The 16,860-nt window shown below is 41.9% G+C and overlaps 1 protein-coding gene across 1 annotated transcript in view; it reads left to right on the forward strand.

Moving 5' to 3' along the window:
* Positions 1-16,860, forward strand: part of EBF2 (EBF transcription factor 2) — a 263,186-nt gene that overhangs the window by 186,615 nt on the left and 59,711 nt on the right. The window contains exon 7 of the mRNA XM_054997337.1: positions 5,071-5,152. Within this exon, the coding sequence (XP_054853312.1) occupies positions 5,071-5,152 (82 nt within the window). The remainder of the gene's footprint in view (positions 1-5,070; positions 5,153-16,860) is intronic.

A 16,860-nucleotide genomic window follows, 5' to 3' on the forward strand; every position in this document is an offset into this window, starting at 1 on the left:
ACTGGCACCTTTTCTCGTTTACAAAATAAGCCCTGCTTTTAGCGCTAAAACCATGCAGGAGGGATTTCTGTGAGGAAATCATCTGGGGGGAAAGTTATGTTGCTCCTTCACGTAGCTCTCATCCAAAATGAGGGCCCCACATGACAAATATTTTAAATTGGTGGGAAGATCCATTCTAGTCATGCAGCTAGCTTTGGCTGGATTTGGTCAATGTTTTTTAAACTAACTTTAGCTGGATTTGGAACATGAAGGGTCCTGTGGATGTTCAGTTGAAGGTAACTTTCAGTCTACAGTGGCCAGCCAATGAGAGGCTCCAGTGGAGCCTAGGGTCTCAAAAGTGTAGCCTATTGAAGCAGGGGGCGGAACCTAGCACCCGTTTCTAATTTTTTTAGAAATTGCTTTTGCTGTTAAGGACTATCCGGGGCAAAATTATTTGTGTGTGTGCATGTGTAATACCTATATGAGTGTTCTTACCTACCTGTTACCTATTCGTCAGAAAAAGTATTTTAACATAATGGCAAGAATATGAAGACCAAATGGACTGGTTTAAATTTTAGAAAGGAGGGATGTGCTCTGTGGGGGGGGGGGGAAACTTGCTTCTGGATCCTCATCCTGAGATTTATCTCCCTTCTTTCAGAGAGCAGGAGCACACACACACACACACACACACACACACACACACACGTGCGTGCGCATGCGTGAAACATGGACACGCACGCACACACACGTATGTATAAACTTGGAAAGTGCAAAGTCTGTCTTTTTGCATTCACCCCTGACCCTTAAACCATGAGCTTCTGTAAGGTTTTCAGTGTAACCAATTAAGCAGATACCTGTTCACAAAGTTTGTCTTGCCACAAGGATGATTTGATTCATCTTTCACACTTTGGCACTGCTCTACTAGAAAGAAACAATGGAAACGGATATGTGTCTTTAGATATTGAGGGATATGTTACAGTGCAATCCTAAGAAGAGTTACTCTAGTCTAAGTCCATTGATTTCAATGAGCTTAGACTGGAGAAACTCTTCTTAGGATTGCACTGTTAGGCCGTTTTCACACGGCCAGGTGCCCGGAAGATCATGCGAAACTCGCGCCATAAAAGCGTCTTCCTCAGCACAATCCCATTTAATGGCCCCTTTTCTGACATCATCAGGCCATTAAAGGGGACCGTGCCGGGAGATCGTGCTAGGAAGACGCTTCATGCTGTGAGTTTGCCCGAACTCCCGGGGCGCATGTGAAAACGGCCTTAATCTGTAGTTGCAAAATAGTAAAGAGTCTAGTAGCACCTTTAAGACTGACAAAGAGAGCTGTGGTTCTCAAAAGCTTATGCTACAATAAAGTTGGTTAGTCTTAAAGGTGCTACTGGACTCTACTATTTTGTGATTATAATGGTTACTAGTTAGACCCAGCTTCAAATCCACTATCTTGGGAGGTCTTTGGGCAATCACTGTCTCTCAGTCTAACCTACCTCACAGACTTGTAAAGATACAGTAGAGGAGAGAACTATATATGTTGCTCTGTGCTCCTTGGAGAAAGAATTAGATAAACATGATATAGATTAAGCTTCAGGATCTGTCCACACCAAGGTTTGGATGCTGTGTATTAACCACAAAGGAAAGTTAATAGAGAAATAATAGGAACCATAAAGCAAGTTTGTTTTTAATAACCCTGTTGAGAAACTAAGAAAAAAGCCAAAGAGATTGTTCCCCTCCTACCCCATTTTATTCACCAGAGTTTTCTTTTTAATGCAAAAACTGATAATGCAGTAAAAGAGAATAGGAAATATTTTCAAGGAATATTTGAATGATATTATTATCTTGTCATTCTGAGGTGTTTTTACATTCTGTAGTGTTTTATGTTTTGTTTAAGGATGTTCATAAATGAATCAGATGCCTAAGTATTTCCTTTGTGTCCGGTGGTTATGAGCATCCACAGTTTTTGAAAGTTGGCATAACTACAGTTATATTGGAGATGTAACACTGCATTTTTTAAAAAAGGGAGAGATCATCTCTTTATTTTTATATGCTTGTTTTTCTTGTTGGTAAACCTTGGGAGAAAAATATACATCTTTCTCCTTTAAAGTTCTAATTCAAGGCATGAATGTGTGAGTTCTGAAGGGACTTTGGGACTGCGGTAAAAATTCGTTGTCATAGTAACAGAAAGGGAACTAGGCCTAGCTCACCTGGGACTTTAACTTACTGCAAAAGCTGGATTTTTTTTTAGACAAGCACTCAGCAAGGGAAATAAATAAATAAATTGCTCATTGTGCTCCCAGCTGACTTTCAACTCCTGCCCCTCCCCACAACTATTCAACTCCCTTCTATGAATGCATTTTATTTTGTCCTGCAGCCGTCATGAATTTTCTGTGTCCCAGTTAAATCTGTGGGATTTTTTTTCTTCCTTGAAAATTAAATGTACCACTAGGACACACCAGGGCACGGAGGGGAAAAAACAGAATTCCAATCAGAACCCTATCTCATGATAATATTTCACAGAGAAATAAAAACATTCTTGCCTTTTGTTTGGATTGTGAAAATACGACATTCAAGAGGCTTTTGTTCTTCTTCCTTTGGCAAGTTCCGATATTTCAAAACTCTCTAGCAGTTGCACACAAATATCTTATGTAGCACAGAATATTAGGTCACAGAAAGCTGTACTGTTCATTCTGTACCTTTGGGTGAGTTCTTGCAATCTGCAACCTCATGCCGTTTCTTGCTGTAATAATACTTTTCCAGTTTCCAAGTATATCCTATTGCCCACCAAACCAAAAAAGGTGGAATCATCTTGATGGTTTGAGGTACATTTAAAAGCATTCATATACTTCATATATATTTTTGTGTGGGATAAAGGCATTTATGAATATATCTGATGGGAGAACTTTGAGAAATGGCTGATCAAATCTCAAAATCTGTAAATCAATTTTTTCCCCTTTGTTGGGATTTTTGGACACTTTTTTGCTCAAGCATATCTAGCATGTGGTTAAAGGTTTTCCCAAACACACAAAATGCAAGCAACATCTTACAATACAGTATATATTGTGTGGTCTTGAGTGAAAGAGTAATCCTGCCAGATGAAAATCCCTATTCCCCTACTTTGTTCAGCAGTACATAAAGCCATCATGGAGGATGTGACCACTGTACAGACAGTGGGTCATGTGATTCCACAGATCATTCTACTACCCTTTAGTCTTTGTACCACAATAAACAACAAAAAGGTAACTCCAACACATACTTTCAGGTAAAGAACAGATAAATGTAATTGAACAAACACCTGAGGAGATTTTGGCTAATACACATAGAGGAAATAGCACAAAAATTGGGGTGTTTAGGGAGAGAAAAATCTTTCTGGTTGTATTAAGAAAGCTAGTGAGTAGTGACATCCAGTAATCATTGCCCATTTCAATGAGAATTGTCAGTGTGAGGAAAAAGGAGATGTGAATAATTTTCCATTCCCACCCTAATAATCTGGTGAGATAGGCTAGGCTAGATCCATTTAGTCTAGCTACCTGTTTCACTGCGCAGCCGTACAGTTACCCTAGAGGGCCAACAAACAGGCATAGAGGCCAAGGCTTTCCCCTGATGGTGACTTCTAGAGTCCTAGAACTTGTATTCAGATATGAGAGTTCTCCATATATGAGAGTTCTCTTTAGTCGCCATGGCTAGTAGTAGTAGTAGTAGTAACCACTGATGGACCTATCCTCATTAATCTGTCTATACATGCTGTTCTCATCCAGACTCAAAACTCTACCCACTGTTCCTTATTAGGGCTTCTTCATATTGCAGCACTCACACAACTTTTAAAGTGTACAATTAAAATGGAAAATTCAAATGTGGATTTGTGCAAGTGTGTGTGACCTCATGTGGAATAAACATTAGACTTGAGTAAAATAGGATATGAATATATGCATACAATCTAACTGTTCCTATTTACCAGGAGCAGTCCCTACTTCTGATACACTGTCCCTATTTGGTCTGTTTTTATCTCTTGAGGAGGCAAATATTGTTCTTCATCAAGGTTTAGCTTCCTCCCCAGGGTCTTCAGACCATGCAATCCCAGGCAGAGTTACACCCATGAATTTACACTTAGAACAGTGTAATTTTGATTGAAGAGGGAAGGCAGCATACTATAGCTGGAGCTTGTCAGATGTCAGAAGCTAAGCAGGATTGGTACTTGGATGGGAAACCACCAAGGAAGACTCTGCAGAGGTAGGCAATGGCAAACCACCTCTGCTTTTCCCCTGCCTTGAAAGCCCCTTGCTGGGGTCACCATAAATCGGTTGCCACTTGACAGTACAGGCTCATGAGCAATTTTGTTTAGGATGGCACTGTGAGTGGGTAATTAATGCATCTTGTCAATGATTGCACATGAACACTGAGGCATCATGTTCTTCACAATCTGCCATTTCATGTACTGCAGCTGCTAGGGTGCATTTGACAATGTATCATATAGCAATTGCATTACTATGTTTTTAACCAAAAGAAGTATAAAAACCCCTTTGGCTTTTAAATCAAAGGAGGGCAAGTGATTGCAACTAAACAATGGCCTTCAGCAAAGAGTGCTGAGGCTTTGGCAGTAGGGGAGTGGTTCCAAAGAGGTTCGATCTGTGAAAAGTATGACATAGAGATTTGCGCTCATTGTGAGTTCGCAGATGCTTTCCATTACTTGAAAGGTGGAAAAAGCGACTCTCTCTCTTACACCTTTATTATTTATTTTTGTTTCAAATTTAATTAATCCCAATAAAGCAAACAGTTTTCTTGACTCTGTTTTGTCCACGCTTTGGGAACATCAGTCTGTTGTATTTTTTTTCTCCCTTGACTTTGGGCTAAAAGGCTTCAAGGATCCCTGGCTTCTAATAACGTTAGGTATTACTTTGCAGGGCAAATAAATTCAGCCCGAAATGTCATTTTAATCTGTTTTAATTGACAGCATCCTTTTAAACAGTCTGTTGACATCCCCTGATGGATTCCGCCACGGGGCACAATTGTACGACACAAAGCAAGTAAATAATAGCAGACGCTAATTTTTAAAGCGGGAGATGTCACACACGTTTCTTTCTTTTCCCCCTACAGATTCTTCTTAAAATTTTTCCTCAAGTGCAATCAGAATTGTTTGAAAACAGCCGGGAACCCTCGAGACATGCGACGGTTTCAGGTAAGCGTTAGGGGACTCAGTGTTAAGTAAGTTGTCTGTCTTTTTCGGCGCTCCATTCTGTGGCTCATCACTGACACTGTGGGTAATAAATGAGATGACAGTAAATGATAAACCACATCATATATTGTTAAAGTTTTTCTTCATTTGTCACCTTTAATCCTTGCTTTCTCTCCTTTTCCTTTCGGAATCCCCAAGAGGGGAAGTGATGTACTGTGCCAACTAGCGATGTATATTTGATTTGACACCCCAAAGCAAGGCACTTACACGTACAGCTGCCCATAGTAGGGACTGTGTTTGTGATACTTAGATGTCTCCAAATTTTTCAGAGTAGCTCTGTGTGCCATATGCAAGGCCCTCCCCCTGCCCCATATTTAACACTTTCAGAACCTCCCTTTCAGGATCTTTCAAAACGGCAGCTGGCCCAGGCATGGTCACTTTAAGATCTCGCGTGGTAAAGGCAACAAGGCCCGTGGGACAGTGACCCAGCTGCTTTGCAGCAAAATCTGCCACTGGTTTCATCATAGCTGTCGCTGATGTATTGAGAATACCAGCTAATAAAAACACAGAGGGAGGTGAAGTGTGTCAAGTTGGAAACATTGGGGGGAAGGGGGGAGGGGGGATTGGAAAGACACAGGCACTAAATCTCATCCTTCTTTCTTTCTCCTTTCCACACCGTAATTATTTAAGGCTGTGCACGGCTGTAACACTTTCGCCCGATTTCTCCCTTACCATTATGATGGCTGTTGCCTCAGCCCTGTTTCTGAAGCCTGGTAGCCAGAACATTGTAACGAAAGGTGTGTGTGTGTGAGGGGGGACGCTTTGGTTCTAGTGGGATAGCTTTGTTAAGGAGCGGACTAAGAGAAGTGTTTTCCTTTTTTCCTTTTCTTTTTTTTAAAGAAAAGCTTTTGAACAGAATAAAGGTTTAACTCTAGTTCTGGAATGTGTGAACACCCAACCTAAATGGAAAATTGGCTTTAAAAAGGATAGAATAATCCTGTAGGCCTTAGGGACTTGCTTTCCTTTAAACAAAAAAAGGCCACATATGCTTTTTGTGCCTGTGTATTCATCTTTCCCTATACTAAAAATAATTTTTAAAACTCTTTGAGACAAATGTAATACTGCTTTAGGGGAATAGGAGGAGGAGTGTGTTGTGTTGGTGTCTGTTGTGGCATTGGTATTAGCCAATAGGTGGTTCCCACAAAAACTGCATACACTTGTGTAATAAGCCTTTGTCTCCTACAGAAGGAGAACTGGATTTTCTCATAAGTACCTTCAAGCGTGATTTTCAACCACAAAACACTGAGGAGAAGCTCCAGAAAGACAGAAAGATATATGCACATGCTAAGGATGGTTTTATCATAGTACTACAACTACTCTGAAAATCTCTACATAGTCTAGATTTAATACACAAAAAATTGATCAGCAGTGAAACTCTTGCAAAAATCAGAGCATTTTAAAATATTTTTTCAGAAGCCCAAACATTAGAAGATGTTCTGTGCCTCTGATGGAGGAAAACTGAAAAACAAACATTTGAAATGATCACCACAATAATTCTTCTTTGACTTTTTGAAAACTTATTGACATCAGACTGTAAAGTGCCATTGTGTTGCTGGTGTCATCAATGTCATGGTGTGCCAATCTACTGTAATCTACCTTTATCTGCCCCTGCCCCTTTCTTCAGCTTTCCCTTCATCCAAGTTTGGTCAAGATCCCTACCGCACCACTCCCAGAAACCTTACCTGAGCAGGCAGCAGGAAAGGTAACAGTAATAAATAATAGCTTGGCCCAGAGCCTGGCAGCAGCCCTGGAACTTGAAGGGGTAGATCCCTATCCCACCACACACAAAGAAAATTCAAGCTCCAATGCACTCTCTCTATCAAAATGCCAAAAGCAACAGTCTCTCCCTCTCCACTGTCTGCAAACTAAGCCAGAGCTGGGAGCCCCCCTCCCCCCTGCTCTTTGCTGCCTTGTAACAAATTTGGAGCTCCACACTTGAAAGGAAGACTTGCCTATCAAGCTAAATTGGGCTTAGATTGGGGTTTCCACGGCAACAGCAGGAGTTCAGACAGAGTTCAGACAATCCCTGCCTAGGTTGCCCAGGGAATTGATTGCAGGTGCCAGACTGTCTGGTTTGACGAACAGCAATGAACGAGGCTTGCAACGACCACCTGTTCATTTAGAATGGGGCCTCATGAACAGCTTGTTCACGAACAGCAGATTGGGCTGTTCGTGGCTTTTTTTTGTTCGTATTGCTGTTCATGCCCATCTCTAATTATGACTATATGAGATTCTTTTTGTGCAGATAAAACACTTTCTTTACTTTCCTACAAAGTTTGTGTTCTCTGACTTCAGCTTTCATTTTTCCCTTCCTCTTAGATAGCAAAAAGTAAGATATATATGCTAATGTACTATAGAGTCCAGTCTCTCTATCTCTTTAGTATTGTGAATACACACACTTTTTCTCGTAGAAAACTAATGTATTTATACATTTAGATTTAATAAATATGCCTAATAATAAATATGCCAATTTTATATAGTAAGTTATAAATGATGCATTTTTTAATTTTAAATCTATAAAATACATTTAGGCTTGAAAGAAAGCAAATATTTCATATATTTCAATTTTTCTATACATTTCCAGTTGTGGGGGATGGGGCTGTTTTTTCCCCTAGGACTTCATTATTTCTGGATCTCTAAATAAGGGACATCTCTAAACAAGGAACTAAGAAATGTCAGAGGAACATAGAGTTGCCAGGGTCGAATCCACATTCACCCATTACCTGCATGTTTATCGGATATCTTCCATTTGCCTCCAATCCGTGATTTTTTCCTCTTCGTTCACATTCCTGCTTCCAATCTGTCTTTCTCGCGCGTCCCTCCGGTCACACGGCCGCTCAAAAACCGCTTTTTTGGGCAGGACTTTTTTTCCCCGCCCATTTTTTTAAAAAAAATTTTAGCGCACTTTTCCGTTATTTCAATCTTGCCTTATAAAGAAACATCATTGAAGATAATGATGCCTCTCTTTCCCCCACTGACAGCACTGATGGCTCTCTCCCGTTTCTTTTTTGGAAGTTTGGAAGCATGTGGGAAGCTTTCGTGGGCATTTCCTATGCAGGACAGTTCAGTGCCTGAATTTTACTGAAGTTTCACTTCCTTGGAGTGTCATTATTTCGATATTTCGTAATTTCAATATTACAGTAATATAAAATAAAAAAAATAAAAAACAGTTAAAAAGGAAGTTTCGCAAGTCCATTCTGAGGATGGATTCACCCCAAAATGATTTTTCAAACTACCAGATTTGATTCAGAAACAGCATAATCAATAAATCCAATGCTATGAAGTCAAAAACAGTCTTTTGCAGACTATGGAGCACTTGCAAGTTGAATCAGCCAATAGGAACTCTCGGAACAGCCGGAGAGACAGGAAGGGGGGTGGTTTTTAAAAAAACCACGTAAATTGTGCATTGGCCCGTTCACGGCCACTGTGAAACTCCCGTTGAAAACCTGTGACCACATATTTGGGAGAAATGCGAATGAAATGCGTCTGTTTAATGAGGTAATGTGACCAGCACTCGGGATTGTGTGGGGAATGCAGGGAACATGCGACTTAGAATGAGTAATGTGGATTCGACCCTGGTCATTGCTGACTCCTGGCAGGAGATTGTAAGGGGCAGAGTCCAACCTAATTGGCAAAATGCCAATCGCTATGATGGTTCATGCTCAAAGTGACATCATTGCATCAGTGTGACACTCTAGGATTCACCAAAAACTCTATGCTTTAAGCAGATGAAACTTCATTGTGTTGTAGAATAACACTTAATCACTCCCCTCCAACATTTTTTCCTGACAACCCTGTCAAGTGGTGGTTGTGAATGTGGGGTGGGGTGAGTCCTGGGCACCCTAGAGGAACTGCAAGAGAATGTTCAGTTTACATGGTCCCTGACTGGCTTGTGCAAGTATTCTTCAATTCATAGATCTGGCATTGATTCTTCCCTCCCTCAGAGGATCTCAGAGTGGTGTGCATATTTTTCTATACAAGCTCTGTCTTCACAACAATTCTTGCTGGGGTACATTTCCACATCCTTGTTTGCTAGCAACCTCTTAGTCATGAAAAAATGCTAAAGTATTTTACCATGAGAGGAGGAGCCATGGTTCAGTGCACTTCCTTTGCATGCAGAAGTTCCCAGGTTCATTCCTGGGCATCTTCATTTGAAAAGATCTCAGCTAGCAGCTGGTATTGGGGAGGAATTTTCTCTGCTGAGACCCTAGAAAATTACTGTCAATCAGATCTCTTGGGCATTTAACAGCTTATATTGTGAATTGGTTTTACATGAGTAAATTGTCTTCACTGAATTTACCCATGAAAGAAAAGAAATACATAAATATCTTGTTTTTATCTTGGATAGAAAATGTGTTGGGACTGGAGGCAAAGCCTCTCTAGTAATTGCATTATTTGGTAAAGAAGCCCTTTTACATAAACCTAGAGGAGTAGGAGTGATCTGTAGTTAGGTGAAATTTCTCTGGCCATGCTCATAGGCTTTGTCTTCTATATGCTTCCACATGCATAAGACATTTTCCACTCTTCCCAAGAACCATGGGAGAAAAACAGTTTTGTATCAAACAAAAGAAAAGCTGGTTGTTGTGGGTTTTCCGGGCTGTATTGCCGTGGTCTTGGCATTGTAGTTCCTGATGTTTCGCCAGCAGCTGTGGCTGGCATCTTCAGAGGTGTAGCACCAAAAGACAGAGATCTCTCAGTGTCATTCAGTGTCACTCAGAGCTAAGCTACAAGTGACGCCTGACACAGGTTGGACACTTGTCAGCTTCCCTCAAGTTTTGATGGGAAATGTAGGCATCCTGGTCATGCAGCTGTAATGGAGAGTCAAGCTGTAAAACCAGGACGCCTACATTTCCCATCAAAACTTGAGGGAAGCTGACAAGTGTCCAACCTGTGTCAGGCGTCACTTGTAGCTTGGCTCTTAGTGACACTGAGAGATCTCTGTCTTTTGGTGCTACACCTCTGAAGATGCCAGCCACAGCTGCTGGCGAAACGTCAGGAACTACAATGCCAAGACCACGGCAATACAGCCCAGAAAACCCACAACAACCATCGTTCTCCGGCCGTGAAAGCCTTCGACAATACAAAAGAAAAGCTGTCTCTGATTTTACCAATTCGGTTATTGTTAAGGTAGATGATAAGTGTTCAGCTGACGTAAATCACACGTGCTTTGTAAAGTGCAGACAGGATTGATTGTAAATCAGCCTTCCTCCACAAGCATCAACCAGTTCAGAAACCTGTAATAGCCTCATTTAAAACTGCCTTTCCCTTTTGCTCACAAATGCACACCAACAGTAGGAAAGAGGATGAGAAACACTTTAAACAACATGTGTGAATATGGAGTATGTCCTTATAGGCTTTTCCTATAAGGTCAATGTAGATGTGATTGTTCTATTGTTTAAACACAGAACTGCCTTAATCATGTGGGAATTGTAAACCAATTTTAAAATCAAGCGGCATGCAAGCAAGGGATGCCAAACCCTCCTTCTGTCCTATACCTTGTATCCCAACAGTCTTTCTCCCAAGTCTATCTACTTTTTTGTCCCATACTTTCTCCAAAGAGCTCTAGGTGGTATACATGGTTCTCCCCTTCTCCCTTTTATTCTAACAACCATCTTGTTAACTAAGTTATCCTGAGTGAGGGTGACTGCCATAGTGAACTTTGTAGCTGAGTGAAGTTTTTAACCTGGTTCCCCCGTCCAGCATTTTAACCACTTCGCCACTCTGGCTGCCCAGTGATTTCTCTCTGTCAGGATTACTTTATGTTTTGGAGCCCTAGCTCAAAGGAAAATGCTTGGACAGAGGAGATTGAATGTAGCTGGAGAAGAGAGAGTTTTGTTCTCCTTATGCCATTTGTGTTAAAAACTGTCCCTTGCTTTTTTCTAAGTAACTGGATAATTTTAAACTCACAAAATGTGTTTATAGGCATGGAACTGCCACCATCACATCCAGTTTGGCCTATAGGGGCAGCTTCAGAAAACATGATATACTCAAACTTAATGAGACTTTTCTCAACAATTCTGTGCTGCTTAATTGCAATGACCACTGTGCAGCGAGGGACGGCCTCAAATTGCTAGAATGAGATGATGAACCTCTTTTAAAGCATTTCACACAACACATGAGATTCCCGTTGACTGAAAAACCTCTTTGCTATAGGATCATCTTCATTTAGTAGCTTCAGCAACATATTGCATTTCACTTGAAACAATAAAGGAAAGAACCATGTACTGCGTACTTCGAATATCCCTCTGTGCCTTGTGAATGATGCAGGAGAATGAAAGAAGATAAACAATAGTAGGTGTGTTTTATGGTTGATTGGGAAGAGACCCAAAAGAAATGCTAGATGTGGGGAGGGGGAGTCTCCCCGTTAGTGGGGATCTTGAACTGCCATTCCAAATGGCACCCCAGCTTGTTTTAAGTAGGGAAATTTTTTAATTTTCTCGTTCCAACCCCAAATAGTTCAATTTTGTTTCTCCTTTATTCAAATCACACATCTGTTTTTTTGCATCATTTCCTGTTTCCTTGCACTGATTTTCCCATAAGAACTATGCATTTTCACCACTGTTTACGCATCAGCAAATCAACATGATGCATATAGTATGTGTTGATGGCATATGTTATATGTATCACTACTGTGTAAATTGCATATAAAAACCGTACAGTGTGTGAAAACAATTCAAATGAATATAAACAAACTCCACAGTACCAAGTGTAGGTCCCAGAATCTGATGACAAGGTAGACAAATATAAAGGCAATGAAATCAGGAACATTTGCTCCCGCTGAGATCACCCCCAACACCCGCCCCCCCCACAACATGTAGTAGCATTTACTATGTAATGTGACACATTTTTCTGCACTCTATCTCCATATCATTGATTGCCACTGGCAGGAGAACTTGACTTCAAGACATCTACAAAAATTTACTCCCATACCCAAATTCCACATCTGCATTGTGGGTATGGCCACATCTGCATTCAGAGCTCTGGAATGTGAGCAGGACTGGCCCATATAGTTCATTCCAGTTTCTTTTAAGCATATAGGTCTGTTCCCAGAGTTTTGCAGCCTTTAATTGAACGGCTCACATCAATCTTATGTATTTTAGGAATTCCACCCATGATTTCCATTCTGGGATTTTATGCATAGAACAGAAAATAAAACAGCCAGTATTGTAATATCCCTTTTGTGACCTATTGGAACTACAAGGTACAGTTCTAGTTGCCATATCTCAAAAAACATTTTGTAGGGCTGGAAAAAGTGCAGAAGAGAGCAATCAAACATGATTGTGGGGGTTGGAAAAAAAGTGATGTGGGGCATCATAGAGGTTGATAATATTATGCATGGGGCATAGAGAGTGGATAGAGAGAACTTTTTCTCTATCTCCCATTAGACTAGAACTCAGGAGTACCCAGGGCTTTTTTTCTGGGAAAAGAGGTGGTGAAACTCAGTGGGTTGCCCTCGGAGAAAATGGTCACATGGCCGGTGTCCCCGTCCCCTGATCTCCAGACAGAGGGGAGTTTAGATTGCTCTCCGCACTGCTGAGCGGCGCGGAGGGCAATTTAAACTCCCCTCTGTCTGGAGATCAGGGGGCGGGACCACCGGCCATGTGACCATTTTCAAGAGGTTCCGGAACTCCGTTCCACCGCGTTCCCCCTGAAAAAAAGCCCTGGGAGTACCGAATGAAGTTCATAGGGAATAGGTTCAGTACAGACAAAAGGAATACTTCTTTAACTCAATGAGCAATTGACTTGTGGAATTCAGTGTCAGTGGACATGGTAATGGCTACAAGCATAGATAGCTTTTAAGGAGTGTTGGGCGGATTCATAGAGGAAAGGTCCGTCAGTATACATGGTGATTAAAGGAAACTTTCATGTCTTCCTAGCACGATCTCCTGGCACGATCCCCTTTAATGGCCCAATGACATCAGAAAAAGGGCCATTAAAGAGGATTGTGCTGAGAAATTGCCCTAGGAAGACGCTTTTATGGCGTGAGTTTCGCGCGATCTTCCTGGCGCCTGGCTGTGTGAAAATGGCCACAGTTCCAAATCCAGTAATTTCTTACTAGATTTCTGATATGCATGAAAAGTTCCTCCAGGTCATAGGGCAGTTCATTCCAATAGACCCACTATATTTGAAAATGCATTCCTTTGGGTGTGTGGAGAGATGGGTGTCCTCATACCCTAGAATGTACATCTTTGCGAATGTGGAGTTTTGGTACAGGAGCAAACTTTTGTAGAAGTCTTAAATCATTTCTTTTTCCTTCCCAGTTCTAATTTGGGAGAAGAAGGGGGGTAGTGGTGAATGACATTTCCTGCAAGTTGTTAAATTAATCTAGTTCTGATCCTCTAAACCACTTGGGCACATTCTAATGGAAGCTCTGCACAGAGACAGATTGTTGAATCAGACTTTTTCCCACTTAATGTTTTTGGCCTCCTCTGTGGTCTTGTTTCACAACAGCGGGAGAGGCATCACAATGTCGCAGCCTTTTCATGCAGATTTTGATCATCTGAAATAAATGCTGGAAAGGACTCTTCGGGGCTTTGTCTCAAGATCAGCTGAGATGGCATCGCTGACCACTGACTTGCTTTCACGTTTCAAAGAACAGTAAAGGTCTGGAAAGCATTTACAATTCTAAGCCAAGCACTTTTTAAAATTCTGAATTATTTAAAATGGAGTGTTGTCACAACTGGCTAAAACAGATCCAGCTCTGATCTGGATAGCTCAGGCAAGCCCAATTGCATCAGATCTCAGAAGCTAAGCAGCCTCGGTTACTAACCAGCCTCGGTTAGTAATTGGATGAGAAACCTCCAAAGAAGACTGCAGAGGCAGGCAGGCAATGGCAAACCACCTCTGTTAGTCTCTTGCCTTGAAAACTCCAGTGAGGTTGCCATAAGTTGGCTATGACTTAATGGCACTCTGCACCATCAAAATAGACCCAAGTCTATTTCTCAATATGCTTTGGGAAAGCACAGCTCCTCTCAGGTCTTGTGTGAGATAGTGCAGAGACCTGGAATCTGTCTTCAGTGTCAGATGAAGCAACAGTCAAGAAGAATGCCTCCTCTTCACTAAGAAGCAAATTCAAGAAGAGTGCCTCCTCAGTAAGGATGTTACCTCCCTGGAAGAAGAGCAGGATGGAAACAGAGCTGGAAGGGTTCTGAAGGGTCATCTGGTCCAACCCCCTGCACAACGGAGCTACCTCCAAAAGTGTGCCAGACAGATATGGTTTGGATATTTCTTTTTCAGTGTTGGCTGCCAGTATTTTGTTGGGATGTCTGAGCGCACAAAGGTCACTTTCACACACACTGAATAATGCACTTTCAATCCAATTTCAAAGCACTTTAGTGATCATTTACAAGTAGATTTTCCCATTTCACACAGTAAAATTGAGTTGCAGAGTGCATTGAAAGTGGTTTGAAAGTCTGTTATTCAGTATGTGTAAAAGCAGCTGAAGTCAGGAGTAGAGATGGACACGATCCGCATTACGATCGAAAAAAACCCACGATAATGGCGATCGCGCGATCGTGACCCGGCGGATCGTTATTGTCCACGGCCAACAATCCAGTGATCGGGAGGGGCCTGGATCGGGGCAATCAGGCTCGGATCAGGGATCCAGACACTCAGGCACCAGCAATCTATTCCCCTGGCAAGGGAGCCAGGGGAATGCCTGAGCTCTGTTTGCCCTCCTTCTGTCACCCTGGAAACCCGAATGGAAGCCCAGCTTTCCTTGATCAGCAGGGCTTCCTTCCAACCACGGATCAGGAAAGCAGTCACGTTAGGAGAAGACACCCGGGGAGGGAGGGGGAAGGGGGTGTTCTGTAGCCATGGGCACTCCAATCTCATCCCTGCAAACCCTGATAGGCAGCTCTGACGGCCAAACACAGACGGCCAAACACAAACACAGATGCCACCGGCATCACCCTGTATCGCTGGGAACAGTGGGGCACCCCTCCGCTTTTGCCTCCACGATCCACGGATCGGGAATAGGAGATGCTCGGTGCGGGTCATTAAATCGGGATCGTCACTGGCGCTGATCCACGATCAGCTTGATCGTTAATTTTTTTTGGATCGTGCCCATCTCTAGTCAGGAGCATGTTGTAGTAGTACACTTTCAGATTGTGGGCAATGAACTGAGGCTTTCAATCTTCCTTCACAGGACAGAACTCCATAGAACTAGGAAAACTAACTTAGCAGAGAGAAAGACTCTGCATCTTCTTTTCTGTGCTGTACTGGCTTTCTGTTTGCAAGAAGTTTTTAACGTAGAAGAGCACTCCAAAAAATCCTCTTCCATGATCTTCCATTTGAAGTGGAACAGCTCTTCCCCCCCCTTGTATGAACCAGGCTTAACTGCCATCTCTTGTAGATCTGAAATGTTTTCATGTTAAACACTCTTTTGACCAAAATTTAACCTCCATTAATGTGTAAACTCAAAGGTGATTAGAGTGTGTTAAGGATGAGCGAAACTATATTAACTTATCTGTGCACACTCTCGGGGATGATTTATCATTCAGTCCATCTCTTTGCTCCACAGCAAAAATCTCAGTAAGTGTCTCTGGGAAATTTGCCTGACTGAGAGGAGCAGAATAGAGAGCTGCCACAGATTGTTTTTCTTCTACCCATGTTGAAAATAACAATAATAAATATAAAAATTTCACATCATAATAATTTTGGCAAAAGTAGAAAAACATGTTAGTGTAACTACACAGTTATAAGGGAAAGTATATCAAGAATTTCATATTGTTTCCAGATGTCCAGTGCCATAAAGGATTCCCCCCCCCCTCACTTGGAACCATAACAGGAATTTTTTTCAGCATTTCACACAGGGATGGATAGGTCACATGGATTTGGGTTGCACGTATTGCAGTCGCACAGCACTTTTTCTAGCAGAGAAGGCATTTTGAGCAATGGGGTTTTCCTGCCATGCATTTTCCAGTACCAACAAATTTGGACTGCAGCTGGTCCCAAATTCTGCAGCCAGGATAAGGCCAATGAAACACCACAGTGATCTTACTATTCTTGTGATCCATAAGAATGATTTTGATTTCTCATCCCTGCTGTTTTAAAAGCCAATGTGGTGTAGTGATTCGAATGTTGGGCTACAACTGTAGAGATCTGAGTTCAAATCCCTGCTGAGCTGTGAAGCTCCTTGGGTGACCTTGAGCCGGCAGTTGTCTCAGCCTAACTTACCTCACAGGGTGATACAGATAAAATGGACAAGGGGAGAAGCATATACACTGACATGAACTCCTTGGATGAAAGGTGGGACAGAAATATCAGTAGAACCCCAAATTCCTGTTCAGTTTTGTGTGTATCGACCCTGTGATTATTTTTGTGCCCTTTCTTGTTACTTGTGTGACAATAAATCAACAGTCGAGGAATTTTCACATATCCCTTGCACTACAAAAAATCTACATTGGCTGCCACATTGGCTGGAGATTCGGGGTAGTGGTGGTGCTTGGTAGAGCAGAATATGGAGAGGAGGAAAGTCAGTAGGAATGTGAGGCCATAGAGTCTTCTATACTCCAAAGCTGCCATTTCCTCCAGGAGAACTGATCTCTGTAGTTTGAAGATCGGATATAATTATAAGAAAACTCCAGCCCCCACCTAGAGGCTGACAATAGCCCCTGCTTTGTTCCCAGGCACAATGCAAAGTGCTTCTT

Source organism: Eublepharis macularius, chromosome 14 (assembly GCF_028583425.1).
Source record: "Eublepharis macularius isolate TG4126 chromosome 14, MPM_Emac_v1.0, whole genome shotgun sequence".
NCBI classification, from domain to species: Eukaryota; Metazoa; Chordata; class Lepidosauria; order Squamata; family Eublepharidae; genus Eublepharis; species Eublepharis macularius.